Source organism: Notolabrus celidotus, chromosome 12 (assembly GCF_009762535.1).
Source record: "Notolabrus celidotus isolate fNotCel1 chromosome 12, fNotCel1.pri, whole genome shotgun sequence".
Taxonomy (NCBI): domain Eukaryota; kingdom Metazoa; phylum Chordata; class Actinopteri; order Labriformes; family Labridae; genus Notolabrus; species Notolabrus celidotus.
The window spans coordinates 28,417,136-28,433,951 of NC_048283.1; the positions used below are offsets into that span (position 1 = coordinate 28,417,136).

The 16,816-nt window shown below is 39.3% G+C and overlaps 1 protein-coding gene across 4 annotated transcripts in view; it reads left to right on the forward strand.

The window, feature by feature from the left end:
• Window positions 1-16,816, forward strand: part of adcy2a (adenylate cyclase 2a) — an 83,228-nt gene that overhangs the window by 28,014 nt on the left and 38,398 nt on the right. For 3 of the 4 annotated variants that reach the window (XM_034698435.1, XM_034698433.1, XM_034698432.1), the window contains one exon: window positions 4,823-4,984. In XM_034698435.1, coding sequence (XP_034554326.1) covers window positions 4,823-4,984 — 162 coding nt within the window. Of the gene's footprint in view, window positions 1-4,822; window positions 4,985-16,816 lie in introns of those variants that run through there. The other variant, XM_034698436.1, reaches the window with a different exon arrangement.

Sequence of the window (16,816 nt, forward strand, 5' to 3'; positions counted from 1 at the left end):
CAACACTTTGATAGTTGGAGTGGTATTACTGAAGAGTTTGTTATGAAGACTTGAGTGGAGTCCTGTGAAGTGAATCTTTTCTTTCTCTCTGTTGAGACGTGTGAAGAAACGGAAGGTTATTTTTCCTACATGAAATAAAATGAGTGGATCACAGTTATTATATTATGCTTTTTAATTGTATTAATCTGTGTCATTTCTATCTGGATAACTGAAACTAAGGAACATTTAATGAAACATGAAATGTACGCACAGGAGGCGGGCAGAACGGCAGGACGGTATTTGATTGGTTTCATAAATTGGCTCCTGATGGCAGGGATTGGTTGGTGTTTTCCCAGGCTGTAGATATCGGCTTTTTTTAACCTCTTTTTTAAAGAACACATTATGTATTGATTGCCATCGGGACATTAAGATCATTTTAACCAGTATAACAAAAAGTGTATCTAAATCTGACTACCAACCCTTGCTTTAATTCAAAGTGTGAAACAAACCCAAGTTTTGGGTATTCAGATTTACCAGTGATATAGTAGAGTAACCAAACCTCAAGTCTTCTTACTTGAGGCTCAGTGTAACTTGAGCATTTGCCTCTTTCTGATTCTCTTTGTAGAGAGCTGGTAATAATGTTTGACTAAATTGTGGCTGTGATGGGAATTCATACTTTGGCAGCAGCGTATTTACCGACCCTCTGAATCCTTTATTGTGGAGCATGTCTGCAGGTCTTGGGCTGTACAGTACATTCAGCGATACATCTAGTGATCTCTTGAGCTCTCACTCTGTTATGGAGAAGTGAGGCTGTAAACGCTTCCTTTAGAGTCTTCTAGCCTTTCCTTCATCTTCTCAAATCTGTTCAGGTGATAATTTGCAAAGTGGATTCTCATATTACTCGTATTCCCCGATGTGTAGGTCACTGCAGTCTGTTAGTGTCTGTATGATGCTTTTTGTTTGTCCATCACCCTTACTCATTTCTTGACACTGAGGAACCAGAATGCTTTCACAGGTCAGGTTTAAAAACCAAAGGAGCATCTGCAATTTCAAAAAGGATGATGGGACGATGGTCTATGTAGTTCCCACTTCCCTCCACTCTGCTCTACTGCTGAAACAGAACTACACTTTTTGACCTATCGTGTCATTCCAACATGGGTCCATGACAGTATAGAGACATTTTTGTTCTTACATATTGTAAAATTGACAATACCATGACATTCCTAATATCTGCTTTTGCAATCACTCGCTGTAAGATCTTTGAAAACAAAATGCACAATTTGTGGCATATCTTTAAGCATCCTGGCAGTAACTGTGGCTGAACAAGAGTGTACATGAGCACACATGTAAATGTACACACAAGCTAGCCCTGGCTCTAAACAGAATAAATTATTGAGGGCCTTATACAAAAAAACTGTGAATAAAAGTCTGCATAAATAAGTAAGGTGAGCTCACCTCTCTATCTTTGGAGTCAGAATGTGGTCAATGCTCGTGTCAAAGTCATCAGTGTGCAAGTCCAAGTCTAGTCTTGAGTCCTGAAAACAGTGCTGTGTCATTTTTCGAACTGATAGCTGGTTTGATTTTCTCCAAACTTTGGAACATCAGCTTTTGAGAGGCTTTCTGTGGGAGATTTGTTCAAATCCTTAAAAGATGGGTCGAGCTAAACGTATGAGGGCATGAGAGATTCTTTCAGCTGTGATTCTGTCTTCATCCCCACTGTGCTGAGGATATCAAAGGACTGCAGCTGTCAGTGGAAGTCATGCTGGTAGTTATGGTCAAAGTAATAGATAAGTTGTCGATACATTGAGGTTTCTGCTGGTGATTCATAAAAATGTCATACTATAGCAGCCAGTTAGCGACAGTCAGGCTCAGCATGATGGATGAGACACAGCATGAAGGAAACATTGGGTTCATGTGAGTCAAACCTGCACACAACACAAAACATATCTATGTTATTTAGATGATGACGGGGATGATGGTGCTTATGATGAGGGATATTTTCCAGCTGAGGTTTTCAATACCACCAAACCTAATTTTAACAATAATGTGTGTAAACTTATTTTAGTTTGAATTAGAATGCTCAAATTACAGGGAACATTTGTCTTACATGAAGTCCCTCAACTCATTGCTTAAACAAGGTCTGCTGCCACAAGATTTCTAAGCCACTGGCAGCTGGTGTTCATTTTTTGGGATGTTATTGGAATAAATCAGGGCTCAAGATTGCAATATATCAGTGTTGTTGTTTGCCCTGGTAGACGTAGCTTTGTATCAAACTATATGAGACTGTTACTTTTGCTCAGCAGCTTTATCAGAATCACACACATTTCAAGGCATTTCACATTTAATCAGATTAGCACAATTCAAATTTAGCACAAACATTTATTGTACAGTTATTCTCATTGTCTTAAACATGCAGTGTTGTTTAGGATGGTTGTTGAGTTCTGCTTTGCTTCTGGCTGTCTTCTTCTATTATAGGGACCTTAAAGGGACAGTTGTTTTTTCATTGGGGTTGTGTGAAGCTTGTTTTAACAATACCTGTGTTATACACAGGAGGTCCTGGTCAGCTCAGCCCCTTTGTTGGGAGACCTGCTGATGAACCTGCACAAAAGCTCGGCCATAAACAGTTACAGACGGTGCTCATTTTACCACATCATTTAGCTCATTTTAAGAAAGTCAGATGCAAACATAAATGTCTGTATAAGTGTTCACTATATTTAGATGAGTAGTTTTGTTTTGGAACTATTCACAGAGACTACACATACATGCCTGCAGCACACTGATCAGCTGTTTGTATCTATGAAGTCAAATCTACTTGAATTTTGCCAAGTACTGATGTGTTGATCCTTATACTGATATAACACTGATATATTGTGAATGTTTATATTTTTGCATCTAAGTTTGAGATCATTTTCAGCAAGAAATGCTAAATTTCGCCCGTTTTATTGTCCTGGTCCTCAAATCTGGCTCAGTTGGAAATGTAACACCATGGCCCTGCTGCAGAGTTTGTCTTTTAACACAGTCATAGCCATCAACAGCTGATGCAGTGCGATTTGATCTGGGAAATAAGGGGAAAATAAACCGTGGGTTGCATCTGTATAAAATAAACAAACTACAAGAGACGACAACTTACTTTGAAAATTCACTTCTATTCAGATTTTCCGGTTTTCTAAGAACATTTCCAAAAATTCAATGAAGTTGGTAAAACAGCGCCGTGCATTAAGGCAGGGAATTCTGAATGGTGAGTGATGCAGACAGAGGCACTGATATCCTCTGATTCAGAGAGGTCCTCTGTTGACAGCAGGAGCTCTCTGTTTTCATGGACTCACAGTTTACACACCTGCACTGCCAGGTGACTTAGTCTGTCCTGCTCTCCAGTTAGAAACACTCATACTTTAGTTTGGTTGTATTTTTTGTCTCTGTCTCCCGTAAATGACCTGATTAATATGTAAGGCTGTATGACAACATCATTGCAGATTTTAATAAGCAAATCTTATTGAATATTATTAGGAAACATTTTGCAGCAGTTGTCTTTTTTTAATAGGCCCACTTTGGCAACTGTTGAGTTTTACCTGTGAGCAACAAAAATGATATATGGTCCTTGAATCTAAATAAATAGTTATTAAGTTAGTACTAATCAGTTAATTGTAATTAAGTAAATTGAATATTATAGCTTTAATATCCATTAATGACTGTAGAACAGTATGTTTTTTTCTAGGGAATATTCTATCTTTTGCTGGTATACAGAAAAACTGTTCCCTATATAAAAGACCTATGGAGTATCATGTCAGTATTCTTATTGTTAAGTGTCTCGGTCAAACTTGTCCACCATCATTTAATCATTATGCAGAAAATGAGGCTCTGACAACAGATACTCAACATTGGGCAAATCAGTAAACATTCCCTCATTAAATCTGTGTTGAATATGCAAACAAGGAAGACATCGCACTTATCATTTTCTTTTAATCAAGCATTTTCTCAATAGTAAGAGACCATACCTCGACCTTTTCTCCCATTTACATTCATATCATAGTCGGCTGTTTAGAAAGAGGCCGTAGAAAGCATGTTAGTCACCAACACTCACACAGAGAAGGCACTGTGTTTCTCATTTTCACTTGCTCCCCCTCTCTTGAGCTCCTTTCCTCTTTCCATCTCACCCCCCTCCTCCCCTCTACATCCTCACCCCGCTTTCCCACTGGCACTGCAAATAACCCACGAAAGGTTAACAGGCACCTGGCTGTAGCCTGTGAGAACACTGGCTTCTTTCTATCGTTGCAGGGGAGCAGATGAGCTCTTTTAACCCTGTGGCACATGGTGTATTAAGGAACTGTGTGTGTGTGTGTGTTTGTATGCGTGTGTGGAGCTTGGGTAAAAAGGGAAGTGCTGTACATGCTGCATTAGAGGTGTGAGCACTGTTGGTCAGCTGTCCTGCTCCCTGTGATGGAGGGAGTTTAGGTAAGCTGGTTATGATTGGTCAAATGTTTACTGCATAACAAAGAAATATGCTTGAAGCCACAAAGAGGACTACATATTTGCTCCTCCTGTTGTTACCACCTGTGATTCATTCTCTTGCTTAATATTCAGTACGTCCCTACAGCGCTGATGTTTATTCCCTTTATTTTCCAATGCCCATGATGTAGCCGTGCAGAAATAAACCTCACTTTAGTGTCTCTGTTGGTGGTATCCAGACCTGGTCATGCACTTTCTCTCCCCACAGGACTGTCAACACTGATTATTTCTGTCCCTATTTTCCTTTCTTGTGTATCCTTTGCTCTTACTCTTACTCATATTCTCTTACTGCCTTCCTCTGCAGATGTATCATATGTATGTGTGTCTCTCTCCACAGGTGTCATTCTTCCTGTTCATTGTGTTTGTGGTCTACACCATGCTGCCCTTCTCCATGCGGGACGCCATCATTGCCAGCGTTCTGACCTCTGCCTCGCACACCATCGTGTTGAGTGTCTGCCTGTCTACCACCGCTGATCACATGGAGCCAGTAGTGTGGCAGGTAAGATGATCTAACACAAGTGTGGATTCATGCTATGTGGGTCTGTACCGTACCGTACACACCTCTGTGTTTCTATTGTGAACTCAGTCACAATTAGTTCATTAAAGGGGACATATCACGCTTTTTTCATCAATATATATTGGTCTAAGAGGTCCCCAAAACATGTCTTTAAAGTTTATGCTCAAAAAAAACACTTTGAAATCAGATTTTGGCATGCCTGAAAAGTCCTCTTCTTCATTCCTCATCAGAACACTCTGTTTTCCCTCTGACCACGCCCCCTCCGGAAGTGGATGTGCCTCGGCTCTCCAGCACGTTGATCTAATGTTTACATGTTGGCTGAATATACACGGCTGCTCAGAGATCGCGTTACTTCAACCCTCTGAATCTGATCCTGGCGGAGAGGCGCCTGTAGCAGGACCTTTCTGAAGGATTGGTCACAGATTTAGTGTTTCTTGTTGTTTTATTTATCAGTATGTAGACGTGTGTCTTGGTACACAGCTACGAACATGTAGCTATGCTAACTAGCACTAGCACTTATCCATGATAAATAAAAATCATCCACTAGATCTTCAAATCTGCAGACGTGGGGAGTAAAACCGACCTCTGCCAGAAAGGCAGCAGGACCTTTTATGAAGGATTGGTCACAGATTTAGTGTTTCTTGTTGTTTTATTAGTCAGTATGTCGACGTGTGTCTTGGTACACAGCTACAGCTACAGCTACAGCTATGAACATGTAGCTATGTGGCTATGCCAATTAGCGCTAGCACTTATCCATGATAAATAAAAATCATCCACTAGATCTTCAAATCTGCAGACGTGGGGAGTAAAACCGACCTTTGTGTTTATTAAGACAGCCTACAACTAGCATGCCTCCCTCATAAGCTCCTTGTTAGCACACATTTGTGCAGGTAATGAAAAACGGGGGAGGGATTCAGTATTATTTTATACAGTCTATGGGCTGAACAAGCTCCGAGCTCTGACTCCGTGACAGACCGGATATTGTTGTTACGCAACAAAAACACGGAAGTCTGAAACGGCTCGTTTCACACACATCTACAGAAAGGTGTAGAAATCAAAACAGGGGCAGAATGGATTTTTTTCATTCTCGGGGGGTTTGTAGACATGCCAGGGACACATATTTCAGGTAAAGAACCATTAAAAAGTCAATTTTGCATGATATGTCACCTTTAAGAAATTGTGTTACTGTGACAAATTCCCAAGTGTGTGCAAACACAGAAGGACTGAAGAAGAAACGTTTGATTAGATAACACTTATTGTATTTGATGCCAAGAGTTGAAATGAGAAGGTCAATACAAAACTTACCACATTGGTCCAAATGGAGGAAGACCTTGATTAGAAGACAACCCTCCTATTCAAGATCGACTTTTAGAAAATACAATTTGTAAACCAAATATTGTTTTCATAAAGAAACTAGTTTTATTCATAGAAAATGATTGAATAAAACAAGATCAGTCTTTGTGTTAACACGTTCAAAATAAATCATTTTTTCAATACCTTTTAAATGTAATCATCTTCAGATATTACACTCTGTCATAATATTCCTTGGCTGCCTGACATTAGTTTAACGCCTCTGCTTCATTGATAAAGCAATACATGGTCAGGCTACAGCATGTATCGGAGTCCTGCTGAAGACGTATAACTCCAGCAGGATTCTGAGGTCCTCTAATCAGGGTTTGCCGGCTGTCCCTCGCACCAGATTAAAAACTAAGGGTGACTGTGCTCTTAAGGTTGTTGCTCCACAACTTTGGAACAGTATTCCACTGGAACTGAGAGCTGTAGACATTGTGGCCATTTTTAAAAAGCAGTTGAAAACCCATTTGTTTAGATAGATAGATAGATAGATAGATAGATAGATAGATAGATAGATAGATAGATAGATAGATAGATAGATAGATAGATAGATAGATAGATCTTTATTTGTCCTTAATAAGGAGATTTGTTGCCACCATCTGTACAGGAATACATGTATGAACACAATAACCATAAACATCCACCCAGCCTCACAGCAATGGTGCACCACATCCCACATATATACACACCAGACACATATGAACACACTGGACACATATAAAACACATATGAACACACTGGACCCATATATGCACACCGGACACATATAAACACACCGGACACATTACAGTGGCATTCTGTTTAGCAGTGCTATGGCCGATGGGACGAAGCTTCTGCCAAACCGGGCTCGCCTACAGTAAGGGGATCTGTATCTGCGACCGGAGGGGAGTAGTGTGAAGACCGAGTAGAGGGGGTGTTGGGGGTCCAGTGTTATAGTCCGTGCTCTGCGTATGATGGCTCTGTTGTTGAGGTCAGACAGGTTGGGTGTGGGGAGGCGGATGATTTTGGTGGCAGTGTTTGTGGTGTGTATGAGTTTGTTTTTGTTGGAGACAGTTAGCATGTTGTAGTAGCAGGAGGAACAGTAGAGGAGAATGGGTTGGATGATGCTTTGGTATAGTAACAGTAGAAGGTGGGGGGCGACAGAAAGTGCTTTGAGTTTGCGGATGGCAGAGAGTCTTTGTTGGCAGCGTTTGTGAATGTCAGTGGTGTGTTGATCAAAGTTGAGTTTATTGTCCAGGGTGAGTCCGAGATATTTGAAGTGATCCACTATTTCGACTGCTTGATTGTTGATGTGGATGGGGTTGTGAGCAAGTCTTTGGTTGATCTGTCTGTTTTTATGTGTGTTGTGTTTATGTATTTCGTCTACTTCTATCTAATTCTTTCTATGTCTTGCTTGTTACTTTCTATTCTGTTATTGTGAAGCACTTTGTGACACCTGTTCTAGAAAGGTGCTATATACATTTTTTTTATTATTATTATTGTTGTTGTTGTTGGTATTATTATTATTATTATAACCATTACCTTAAAATCAACATTATAACTTCTTCTCAGTTGAAATCAATCAAGCAATCAATCATTCTGGCCTAGTCTTGAGTCACTCTGTTCTATTGGCTAGGAGGCTCAAAGCCCGCCTCTTTACATCACAATCGCTTGACAGCAGCAATATGGCTCCCGCCGACAATTGGCCTGAAAACAGCGCTTCAGAAACAGACGGGTGACATCACGGACACTAAGTCCATTATTTATACAGTCCATGGTCATGAAGGGTACGCTTGCTATACAGATAAGTGATGCCGTCCCCTGTTGTCAATGCATATTCAAATTTGGTTACTTAACCCTATATATAAGATGATCCTACTTTTTTAGATGTATTTCAAGGAAAATATAAACATCTAATGTTCTGTTCAGTATGGTAAGCGTGACAACAAAAATGTAGCAGGAAGTAGCCAGTTAGCTTGGCCATTGAAACATGTGACCTGGCCCTGTCTGTAGTAAACTGAAGCATGACCAGCATCCATTGTTGCTAGTACAGTCACTGTTGAAATGTAACCAAGCGGCAACCTCCGGTATCACAATATGAAGCCCTTGCAGAAGTGTTATAAACTGCAATTCATGGAGCATCCGCTTGAGGCTGGCTGCAGAAACATCAGAAACCACATACACACCAATTCAAAAAAGACAATCTTTACAGTATTAATAAACATGTTTACAGCCTGGTTCAAAAAACGGCCTGGGTCTACGTAGCTCATTTCCCTATCAGCACACACGGTACAGGGGATGAATTTATTTCTAATGCAACGGTTCAGAAAAGATTACGAGTTTTGCCCATTTAAGGACATAACTGACTTGACTGACAGGCAGGAACACATAGCTGTTGGTTGGAGGCTCAAACCCCGCCTCTTTACCTCACACTTTGACTGGTGGAGTTCAGCATTACCAATATAGCTCAGGAACAGATGGGTAACATCACAGATACTACGTCCATTGTTTATACAGTCTATGAATATAACTCATGCAACCCCACTTCAAAAATAGTGAAATATCCCTTTAACATATGTCACTTGTTGCTCAGGCTCTTCCAGTACGATAAGAGCTCACAGTACTTACAACAAGCTAACAAGCTGTATTCAGACATGCCTACACTACAGCCCTATCAATACTTCACATAAATGTATAACCTCTGTTGTCAGTAGTTTCTGTTATTATCCAGTTGTGATCTTAATGTCATTGTTTCCCCTTTAAGGCATTTAGTGTGTTTCCCAATGAATCATTTCTGACCATTTTAAGCACACAGTCTGTTCTCTCAGCAAACAAACAAACAAATATGACCTTTAAACTAAAATTAAGTTTGCATAGCAGGTGAGCGATAGAAATTCTAATGTGTTTTTTCTAATACTCTATTAAAAGGTCACCCCTCTTTCCTGCAGCATTGCTGTTTGAGGCACAAAATGTTCATCACTTCATTTGCTCAGGAGAGAAAAATGAATAACCGTATCTGGAAAGAAATTATCTGGATAATAAATGCGTTCATTAATTTGAGCTTATTTTGACCTGCTTTCAAGCATTAGTTATTTCTGATGCACCTCCGGCTAATTTCAAGGAATACATAAATAAAACAACATTTATTAAACCAGTCAGAAATGCCACTTATCACCTCCGGTCAGATTTTATAGACAGAATTAAATTCTGCATTTCTGGGCTTCATTACAACTAAAAAGAACTAACAGTAGTTATTACCCTGTCTGGTTTCCATCCTAGCTTCCTACATATAAAAGGAAGTATTTATCATAAATGGTTTTCACATTAATGGTGCAAGTTTTCATCATACAATATAAACGTCACTGAGGTTTTCGAAGCATCTTCAACTGATGAATGCAAAGTGTTTCAAGGATCCAAAGATTCAAGGTGCTTTATTGTCATACCAACACAAGCTGTTGCATGATATGATATGATATGCATTCTTCACCAAGCATTCGAACAAGGACCTATCTCTCCTCAGAAATAATGGATCATTCATAATATTAGCTAACAGGAAATGTCTCCTTTGTTCCATTTTACAACAACTTTCCGTATAAACACACATGATAGTGAATTTGTGCATTCAAAGTTTTCTCCCTGAACTTTGTTAGGATTCTTGCCTGTATCTTCGTGACTCTCTGGATTACTAACTCTCTCAAACCATCCTTATTTCCATTGTGAGAACTCTGCTGTGATGGCCTGCTATTTGGACTCAGCCTTCAGTTCATTCATGTGTAGCTGTAGAATGGCATCTGGGACGCCCGGGGCGTTATGCTGCATGGTCACTATCTGCCAGCTCCTCTCGTGCATCAGGTCACTGTGCCTGTCAGCACAATTATTGTAGAGAGTCTGCCGAAGAGGAGGGTCCTTTTACATTCTTCCTTGGAAGAGGGAAAACATTTAAGTTCAGACAAAACAGGAGTTTCAGAACTATCAATTAGTTTCTGATTGGTTTGTTTAGTCATAGTCATATAAATCATTCGGAACGTTGTGATGAACAGTTGTAACAAACCTAAATACTATGCTCCTATTTTGTTTTGTTTTTGTAGTGTCTTGTAAGTCCATATGGGCTGGGCACCTTAAGGTGCACGACACGGTGAATAATAAATAAACTAAACTAAACTAAACTATAAAAGAAAATGTCATGATATAATATACTGTGTAAAATACATATTTAAGCTAGTGAAAACAGGTGGTGTTAAGGTGGGTTCAGAAACAGACTAGGTGATGAAGATACTTTTTCTGCCTTCATGCATCTTATGTTTTTGCAATGTATGCAAAAAGTTACATTAAAAGGGCATTTTGGCTATTTCGTTTTCTTATGCCATTAAAAGAGCTTTGTTTGTGTGTGTGTGTGTGTGTGTGTGTGTGTGTGTGTGTGTGTGTGTGTGTGTGTGTGTGTGTGTGTGTGTGTGTGTGTGTGTGTGTGTGTGTGTGTGTGTGTGTGTGTGTGTGTGTGTGTGTGTGCGTGTGTGTGTGTGTGCTTGTGCGTGTGTGTGTGGTAGGGGGGGACTTTTATAGAGATTTGAAGTGTATTTGAAGTGGAAAAATTCGATTAGTAATATGGAGAGAAAAAGAATGATTGAAACAAGCAGAGTAGAGGAGAAAACAAAACACTCTATTTAATTGGACTGAAAAAGGATGTGATGCCATCAGCTTTTGAGGAGATTGCATCTTTTTTTTTAGCTTGTGGGAGCTGACAGAGACAGCCCCTTATATTTTTAGAGTGTGTTTGTGTGCGTGTTAAGTTACAAAGACGTTATTGCAAGTAGACAGATTGTTACTCAATCTGCAGTAGAGACGGCATGCTGGGCTGAACGAGACACTGCCAAAGACTGGAGTGCCCACTAGTAAACACAGGCTTGGCCAGTTCCTGCCTGCTCTTTGTGATATCAAAGGTATTTTACTTGTTGTTGTTTTTTTTTACTGTTGTTGTCCACCAGTTTGTTGCCTGTGTTTGAGGCCAAATCCGTGGTTGTGGTTTTAAGGATGGCAGGGGATGAATTGGGCATGAATGGTAATGCTCTTAGTGGTTGTTCCAGATGGCTGCAGTTTGCTTAAAGACAAAGCCAGAGCATTAAGGCATCCAAACACCAGTTTATAAAAGAAGCTGTCGCAGTATTTTTCTAAGCTTTGACATGATGATACTTGATCTTCCAATACAGATTATTTAAAGCTACAATTATGAAACATAATCAAGGCTGCTTTGTTTTTCTGTTTTTGCACCTGTCACTGGCATATCTCTGGTTGAGTAATCACATGGAGATACCGCCAGTGTGCCATGGAAACAGCACCCACAGTAGCTTCTGTTATGTTCAGGTGGATTTTATAACCTGATGCTTTCTGAAGTTAAGTAGTAGTGGTGTGTTGCGGACATTTGCCCAGAGCAGCTAGAAAGACCAAATATAAGGCATTCAAAAGTTCCTGGTAGATTTAAGTAGATACGTCCCCAAAGAGATACTAATCAAACATTTCATAACAAGAACTTAACCCTCCTGTTATGTTCATTTCTCAGGGACAGCAATAATGTTCCTGGGTCAACTTGACCTGGGGAATATTCAATTATCAAAAAGTGTCAGAACCCCAAAAATCCCCCCAAATCGTTTTTTAATCTCATTATTTATTCCATTAATAACCATTTAAATCAATATTTAGTGCAATGATGTTCTTTAATTCTCAGATCATGGCTCAATTAGTATAACTCACTTGTTTTTATGAAAATTCATGTTAAAACTTTTTTTAATGTACATTGAAAAGTCATAAATATAAATACAATAGTCTTACATAATAATAATAATAAACTTTATTTATATAGCACTTTTCTGAACAGAGTTACAAAGTGCTTTACAGAAAGTAAAAAATAATAATAGATGACTTAGATATTTGTTTATTTTATTTTACATTTTGAAATAATTTTTTTATGAAGTGATGTTGATAAATTAACAGGAGACACCTCTTCTGTCACATGCTGCCCAGATTTTTAAGCTGTATTCAGCTGGTTTGGAAGGCATATATTGCCTAAAATGGAAGGGACCTCTGAATGCCACTAACCTGTCATCCACTGTGAAATTAGGGCCTTGGTTATAGAGTAGTGGAAGTTGCTCTACCCACAGTAGTGTCCCTCACTGATCTAATGGCTGCCAGCTTGTCTCTATTCGATCCCAGCTCCAGCAGATATGTCAAATATGTGAAATGAACCATTTTCATTTTATATGTTGATTACGCTAATTAAGCCAAGCAGAAGTTTCACAGGAGGGTTAAATTGCATGCATATATTACTGAAAGTGGACATTATGGATTTCCATAACTAAATCCAGATAATGGATAAAATATCAAACATTTTTGTCACTTTAAATCTGTGTGTCAATTAAGACCTCTTATTAATAAAACACTTTAGCTTTCAACTTGTCTTGTATAAAAAAAAAAAATCTTTGACTATGAAAATTAAGAATTTTCTTTAAATACACTTTCATATAAAAGTAAGATTTTTAATAACAGTGTCTTCAGTGATATTATGAAGCAGCCTGGCGGTGTTTCCCCCTGTTCTTCTCATTTGATTTGTGATGAAATCCTTTAAAGTCAGGCTTGAAATGAGACTTTTAATCATATTCTCCAAGCTTTCCTCCCTCTGGCCCTGAGACACAAACATCTCAGGGAGAGATCACGAGTAACTGCTTATGTATGAGGTCTTCTAAGTAATCAAACAGTGATCATTTTATGTAGCTTTACTTCATCTGCTTCTTTGAGATCAGGAGCTGTATTTCCACTCTGTTGTGCATCTTATTTGATAAGGAGCCATTTTCTTTGTGTGTTGTCATGGAGCCAGGAAACAGTAAAGTGTGTACTGGTATGTATGACTGTGTGTGCTGAACACTGAAACAAAACACATTCAGACATGAATGCTCTCCATGCATCCTCTTTGAAAAGGAAAGTTTTGTTTCCATTTAGCATGCCGTTAATTTTTAGCATGAAGGTAGAGCATGTATGTGTGTTAAAGCCTGTGTGTGCAATAAACAACATAGTATACAGTGAGAGAACAGACATTTGTCCACATAACATTGGATATTGGATTTCTGTCAAACCATTTCAACTGAACTTGATTTTTGTATTTGGTCATTGAGGTCAGCTTTGTAAAACAATGAGCATAATTTCAGTTCTTTTAATTTGCAGGATTAACCGTCAACACTTTCAGTATGTTATTTTATACATCAACATCTTCTCAGAGGTGTGCATCAGGCAGTGAGTGTGCATGAATGCATATTCAGCTTCTGTGTTTCTCTGGCGATGTGCCAATGACGTCTAACCTTTTGTGTCGTGACAAGCGTTGGCCTGCATCTTCCTTTCTAGATAAGAGCATTGACGTGAGGAGGATGCTCTAAGGCTGTCGGAGGATAAATGCTGGGCAGAATTTATATATGAAAAACTCTCCTGCTTTCTATGAAATGAAAGATGTTTTGAGAAAGGCATGACTAATGCACTAATAGCAATGAAACATGTTAAACATAAGATTGCACATCAGCTTGCATGCTATTTCAAAATGCTCTTCTTGTCATCTGACTTTTATGACTTCATAAGAGTCTGTGGTTGAATGACGATGGAGAATATTACTCATATTTATCCAGGATATGTCTTTAGCTTTTTTCACTTTAAAGAAATGCATCCATATGTGAGATATATCTGTAAAGATGAGACTTATACCAGCAGTCCAGATTGTTCTCATCCATGATGGTTCTGGCTGTTGGAAAAAAAATAAATCAGTATTTAAATAGTTGAGCCCTCAAAATGTCAAATATAATGAGAACAGTACATCTTATGTCACTGTAGCCCAAGCTGCCTTCAGATTGCCCATTTGGTCTAACCAACAACTCCTGAAGGTAAATCATTGCATTGGAGTCACTGACCTGTTATTTTGACTGTACCCAGTCTTGAAATGTGGATGAAATATCTCTCTGAATGCATTTCTCATAGGTGCTTACTGAGTGGGGGATGTAAAGGTCACTGGTCCAGATGCTGTAATCTGCTGAGAAGCATTTGGTGAGAGAAATGCTGTACTAGTCCTCAAACTCCTGTGGTTTGGAGGCTGAAACATCCTTAAATCTGTAACAGCAGTTTGTTAGATGACTAAAGGCTTTGAGACCAGATACAACTTGTTTAACATTTGAAGTTGCCTCCATTTATCTATAAGTCTCTGGATAACATTTTTCAGATTGAGTCTTGAATGGTTTCAGACACTTTAGATAATCTAAAACCAAAGCCTGTGTCAGCTCACCTTTTTTACGTGTTCAAATAATAAAAACTTCTCCTTCCATCACAGCTGAAAAAAAATGTGTGCTTCATTTAAGTATTCTTCATTGAAACATAATATGCGTAGTTACTGAGGAACAGGAGATGGATCAACTTGTTTGACTCTACCTTAATCGAAGTTTCAACTTCTCTACTACAATCGTATTTATTTCACTTCTTGATTTTCTAGTTAGCTGTTGACAAGTTGGTCGACTGGTGATGGTTAACTTTACAGAGGTTGGTTACGTAAGCATATTTCGGAATTACCTTCATGTGGGTCCTCGCTAGTTAACTCATGCTTGCGTGTTCAAACATAGCCTAGTTAACAATATTTCTTGATAGTTGTCCAGTGCATTTCTTAAGCTTTTGGTACTTCACTTTAATCAAATGTAGCCCAATGCAGCCTCACTTGCAGGGACGTCATGAGCATAAACTGAACGATCAGACAGTGAGGACATCTTCATCATTGTGTCCCACAAATAAACGTATCTACTAATTTCAGACCACAGATTGATCTGCAGCTTCTCAATCTTGTTATGGGGGCATATAGCTTGTGTGAACTAGACCTATCTGTAGTACTGCTCTGTCCAACACTGCTTGTTACTCCCCACAGGAGTAAATGGATACCACTTTTGTGTACAGAAGCTATGAACCTTTGTCTGGTTGCCCGAACCTTTTACAGTAAAGGCTGATTTATACTTCTGTGTCGAATCGATGGTGTAACCTACGCCGGAGGGTAGCGAAACTCCCGTACCTACACAGAGGCCTACGCACGTAGCTGAAATGTAGGGTTGCAAAGGGGTGGAAAGGATTATGCTAAAATATATTTCCCCAACTATATTTAAGTTCCCTGTTAAGAGCCAACCTTTAATCTAGTAAATTCTTGGTTAAATCCTGTTTATTCCCATAGAAAGTTTCCAGCTTTGAAAATCCCTGGAATTTTGCAACCCTACTGATGTGCGCCTCCTCCAATGTAACTACCCGTAGAATGGACGCAAGCCGCAAGCCCTGTGATTGGTCCGCTTGGCGGCATTGTATTTCCCGCATTTACAGCACTTCCGGGATCGCTGCTCATCGCCCGCACATCGGCCGTGTACTTTGTCTCCTCCTCTCTATTCTTCATGTAACCATGTCTGTGTGATAAACAGCAACATGTATCAGCTGTAGATTAACACAACACGCTCTGAATCTCTGTGCAAAAGAAAACAGAGATCGTAGCGGGGTCAGAAGCAGGCGACGGGCTATCAGCCTTAAAGGTAGGCCCAGAGGAGGAGGCTGTGCCCAGTAAAGAAACAGTTTGACACATAGCATCCCTGGAAAAATAGAACAACATATTTTTGGATGAAAAATGTTATGTTTTATTACTTTCATTATCACCAGTGAGCTCAGGAGCTTATGAAAAGGAAAGTCTGTGACGCTCCTACAGATTCAGACTGTGTTCTTGTTTCCTGCCTGATGTTAGCATCAGATATCTGGCTGCCAACTGTAGCCACATATTTACTTGCAAACAATTTTTTCATCTTATTCTCCTAAAGTCAGTGAGTTAATGCACTGTAGGTTCCTGAAATGTCAAACCACTCCATCAGAGTGCACACACACTGCACGCACACCAACAGGCGTACTCGTGTAGTGTACACTGATAATGGGAATATTTTACATTCACTCAGCTATTTCTATAAAATAACACATGTCCGTGCTACTACAGATTTGTAAATGTCAGTCATTAAATGTTCACACTCGTGTACATTATTCTCGTCAGTGTGTATCTAAACTGCCCGGGGCTTTATGTGAGGGGGAACCATGCTGACATCTCCACTTTGCCGAGTCCATTAAACTTTACAGTGCTGCCTCACTGGAGTCTCAATGAACCGGCTAATTTATTGAAGAGGTGAAAGCCCTCTGCTGGACATATGAGACGGATCATTTCAACTTTGTTCTTGCTTGGGGATTGAGACGAGATACAGAAATACTCAAGTGTAATCTGTTATTATTGTACTGAGCTCTATTGTACAGCAGTTGGTATAAATGTTTAATGAAACAAAGTTGTTCTATTTCAAAGTCAAGACTTTCAACTCATCTTCATGAGAATACAGAATGAAAAATGTATGTTACCCGTTGTGTTTAAGATCCAAACAACGTTAAATGTAATTCTTTGTCATT